At 54.8% G+C, this 5,000-nt stretch overlaps 1 protein-coding gene across 1 annotated transcript in view; it reads right to left on the reverse strand.

Moving 5' to 3' along the window:
- LOC125044564 overlaps window positions 1-5,000 on the reverse strand; it is a 7,586-nt gene that overhangs the window by 1,814 nt on the left and 772 nt on the right. The window contains exon 2 of the mRNA XM_047641273.1: window positions 4,492-4,660. Within this exon, the coding sequence (XP_047497229.1) occupies window positions 4,492-4,660 (169 nt within the window). The remainder of the gene's footprint in view (window positions 1-4,491; window positions 4,661-5,000) is intronic.

The raw sequence follows: 5,000 nt of genomic DNA on the forward strand, positions 1-5,000 counted from the left end.
AAACAGTCGACCATTCAATCAACAATACAACCGACCACTCAACCAACCACCCAATCAGCCACTCAACCAACCATCCAATCAACCACTCAACCAACCACCCAATCAGACACTCAACCAACCAACCACCCAATCAACCACTCATCCAACAATCCAATCAGCTACTCAATCACTCAACCACTCTCCCACCCAACAACCCACTCAACCACTCACCCACCAAACCATCCATTGATCCATTCAACCACTTACCCACCCAACCACCCACTCAACCACTCAACCACCCAACCACTCACTCAAACACTCATCCACCAACTTAACCACTCTCCCACTTAACCTTTCACCCACACCACCACCCACTCACCCACTCAACTACTCACCCACCTAACCACTCACTTAACCACTCTCCTACCCAACCACCCACTCGTCCACTCACCCACCCAACCACCTAACTATCCACTCAACCACTCACCCATCCCACCACCCACTTTCCCACCCCACCACCCACTCATCCACTCACCCACCCAACCATCTATCCATCCACTCAACCACTCACCCATTCAACCACCCACTGATCCACTCAAACCCTCATCCAACCACCCACTCAGCCACTCATCCAAACACCCACCCAACCTCCCACTCAACCACTCACCCACCCCACCACCCACTCATCTACTCACCCAACCAACCACTTAACAACCCTCTCAACCACTCACACACCCAACTACCCACTCAACCAGTCTCCCACCTAACCACCCACTCAACCACTCACCCACCCCACCAACCACTCATCTACTCACCCACCCAACCACTTAACAACCCTCTCAACCACTCACACACCCAACTACCCACTCAACCAGTCTCCCACCTAACCACCCACTCAACCACTCACCCACCCCACCAACCACTCATCTACTCACCCACCCAACCACCTAACCACCCACTCAACCACTCACCCACCCAACCACCCACTCAACCACTCACCCACCCAACCACCCACTCAACCACTCACCCACCCCCACCCACTCACCCACCCAACTACCCACTCAACCACTCACCCATCCAACTACCCACTCAAAAACTCACTCAACCACTCACCCACCCAACTACCCAATCAACCACTTACCCACCCAACCACCCACTCAACCACTCACCCACCCAACCACCCACTCAACCACTCACCCACCCAACCACCCACTCAACCACTCACCCACCCCAACCCACTCACCCACCCAACTACCCACTCAACCACTCACCCATCCAACCACCCACTCAAAAACTCACTCAACTACTCACCCACCCAACCACCCACTCAACCACTCACCCACCCCACCACCCACTCAACCACCCAATCACCCACTCAACCACCCAATCACCCACTCAACCACTCACCCACTCAACCACCCACTCAACCACTCACCCACCCAACCACTCACTCAACCAACTAATCACCCACTCAATCACTCATCCATTTACCCACCCAACCACCCAACCACCTACTCACCCATCCAACCTCCCACTCAACCACTCACCCAACCCACCACCCACTCACCCACCCACTCAACCACCTACCCCACCATCCCATTTAACTACTCTCCCACTCAACCACTCACCCACCCAACCACCCACTCAACCACTCACCCACTCAACTACTCACCCACCCAACCACCTAACTACCTACTCACCCTCCCAACCACCCACTCACCCACCCAACCACCCACTAAACCAGTCACCCACCCAACCACCTAACCACCCACTCAACCACTCACCCACTCAACCACCAACTCAACCACCCACCCCACCACCCACTTAACCACTCACCCACAAAACCACTTAACCACCCACTCAACCACTCTTGCACCCAACCACCCACTCAACCACTCACCCACCCAACCACCTAAACACCCACTCAACCACTCATCCACCCAATAACCCACTCAACCAGTCACCCACACAACCACCCAGTCACTCACCCACTGGTCCACTCAACCAACCACCCACTCACCCACTCAATCAACCACTCAACTAACCACCCAATCAGCCAATAACCCAACCAACCATACAACCATCCATCAAACTACTTACCCATTAAAATAATGAACTATTTCCACACCCTCTCACCCACAAAGCCACCCATTGACCCACTTAACCAGTCATCCCCTCAACCACTCACCCACACAACCATCCAATCAGCCACCCACCCAACCACCCACTCACCCCACCACCCACTCATCCACTCACCCGCTCAACCACCTAACTAGCTACTCAACCACTGGCCCACCCCACAACCCACTCACCCACCCCACCACCCACTCAACCACTCACCCACCTCACCACCCACTCAACCACTCACCTACCCAATCACCCACTCAACCACTCATCCATCCCACCACCCAATCATCCACTCACCCACCCAACAACCCACTCAACCCCTCACCCAACCACCCATTCACCCACCCCACCACCCACTCATCCACTCACCCGCCCAACCACCTAACTACCAACTCAACCACTCGCCCACCCCACAACCCACTCACCCACCCCACCACCCATCATCCACTCACCACCCAGCCACCTAACCACCCACTCAACCACTCACCCACCCCACCACCCACTCATCCATTTACCCACTCACCCATCCCACCACCCATTCAACCTCTAACCCACTCAACCACTTACCCACTCAACCACCCACTCAACCACTCACCCACCCAACCTCCCACTCAACCACTTACCCACCCAACCTCCCACTCAACCACTCACCCACCCAACCACCCACTCAACCACCCCACCACCCACTCAACCACTCACCCACCCAACCACCCACTCAACCACTCACCCACCCAACCTCCCACTCAACCACTCACCCGCCCAACCTCCCACTCAACCACTCATCCATCCCACCACCCAGTCATCCACTCACCCACCCAACAACCCACTCAACCCCTCACCCAACCACCCATTCACCCACCCCACCACCCACTCATCCACTCACCCACGCAACCACCCACTCAACCACTCAACCACCCCACCACCCACTCAACCACCCAACCACCCACTCAACCACTTACCCACCCAACCTCCCACTCAACCACTCACCCACCCAACCTCCCACTCAACCACTCACCCAACCAACCACCCACCCACCCAATCACCCACTCAACCACTCATCCACCCCATCACCCATTCATCCACTCACCCACCCAACCACCCACTCAACCACTCACCCACCCCTCCACCCACTCAACCACTCACCCACCCAACAACCCACTCAACCAATCACCCACCAAACCACCAACTGAACCACTCAACCCCTCACCCACCCACCAATTAACCCACCCCACCACCCACTCATCCACTCACCCACCCCACCACCCACTCACTCACCCCAACATCCACTCAACCACTCACCCACACAATCACCCACTCAACCACTCACCCAACCAACTACTCACTCAACCAACTAATCACCCACTCAATCACTCATCCATTTACCCACCCAACCACCCAACCACCTACTCACCCACCCAACCTCCCACTCAACCACTCACCCAACCCACCACCCACTCACCCACCCACTCAACCACCTACCCCACCACCCATTTAACTACTCTCCCACTCAACCACTCACCCACTCAACCACCCACTCAACCACCCAACCACCTAACTACCTACTCACCCTCCCAACTACCCACTCACCCATCCAACCACCCACTAAACCAGTCACCCAACCACCTAACCACCCACCCCACCACCCACTTAACCACTCACCCACAAAACCACTTAACCACCCACTCAACCACTCTTGCACCCAATAACCCACTCAACCAGTCACCCACACAACCACCCAGTCACTCACCCAAGGGTCCACTCAACCACCCAGTCACTCACCCAAGGGTCCACTCAACCAACCACCCACTCACCCACTCAATCAACCACTCAACTAACCACCCAATCAGCCAATAACCCAATCAACCATACAACCATCCATCAAACTACTTACCCATTAAAATATTGAACTATTTCCACAACCTCTCACCCACAAAGCCACCCATTGACCCACTTAACCAGTCATCCCCTCAACCACTCACCCACACAACCACCCAATCAGCCACTCACCCAACCACCCACTGACCCAATAAATCACTCACCCAACTAGCCACTCAACTCATCCAGCCAACCACTCTACAACTGACCTACACATTGACCCACTCAACCACTCACCTACACAATCCCCCAGTCACTCACCCAACCACCCACTGACCCACTTAACCAGTCACCCACTCAACCACTCACCCACAAAATCACCCAGTCATTCACCCAACTATCCACTCAACCACTTAACCACTCACCCACCCACCTACCCAACCACCCACTGAGCCACTCACCCACCCAACCACCCACTCACCCACTCACCCACCCACCCAACCACTCAAACACCCAACCACCCACTCAACCACTCAACCAACCACTCACCCACCCAACCACTCAACCAACCTCCAACGGCCACCAGCAGACAAGCACTTCCCTCGGAGGAATTGTCCGCACTGGCTTCCCTTTTCTTGAGCTGCTCCTCCGCGCAGGCCCTCCTCCCGGCGACGATGCAGGTGAAGCCCAGCGACAGAGCGAAGAGCACGCCGGGGATTCCGAACATCAGGCTGCATGTCTTCCAGAAAAGAGAATGATAGTCAAGCATTAATAATTGAGTTATATTCCATGTGTTATCTTGGTTATTCTCGGTGCGGCAGGCTGACTGTTTTATTTTGCTTCTGCTTAAGTTCCTTCTTCTTCCCCCGACTTCTGGAAGCAAGACGGGATGAAGGAAGAGGAGAAAGAGGAGATTAGAAGAAGGAAGAAGGTATGGTGTGAGGATGTTGATGGGGGGGGGGAGGGGGGGATGGGGGCGGTGGCAAGGCTTAATGGTGTTAATAGTGCGTTACTTTATTTATAGTTTTATAGTGATCGTAATGGATATTGTTACTTTTACGGTAATGACAGGAATGGCC

The sequence above is a fragment of the Penaeus chinensis genome, chromosome 36, assembly GCF_019202785.1.
Source record: "Penaeus chinensis breed Huanghai No. 1 chromosome 36, ASM1920278v2, whole genome shotgun sequence".
Lineage (NCBI taxonomy): Eukaryota > Metazoa > Arthropoda > Malacostraca > Decapoda > Penaeidae > Penaeus > Penaeus chinensis.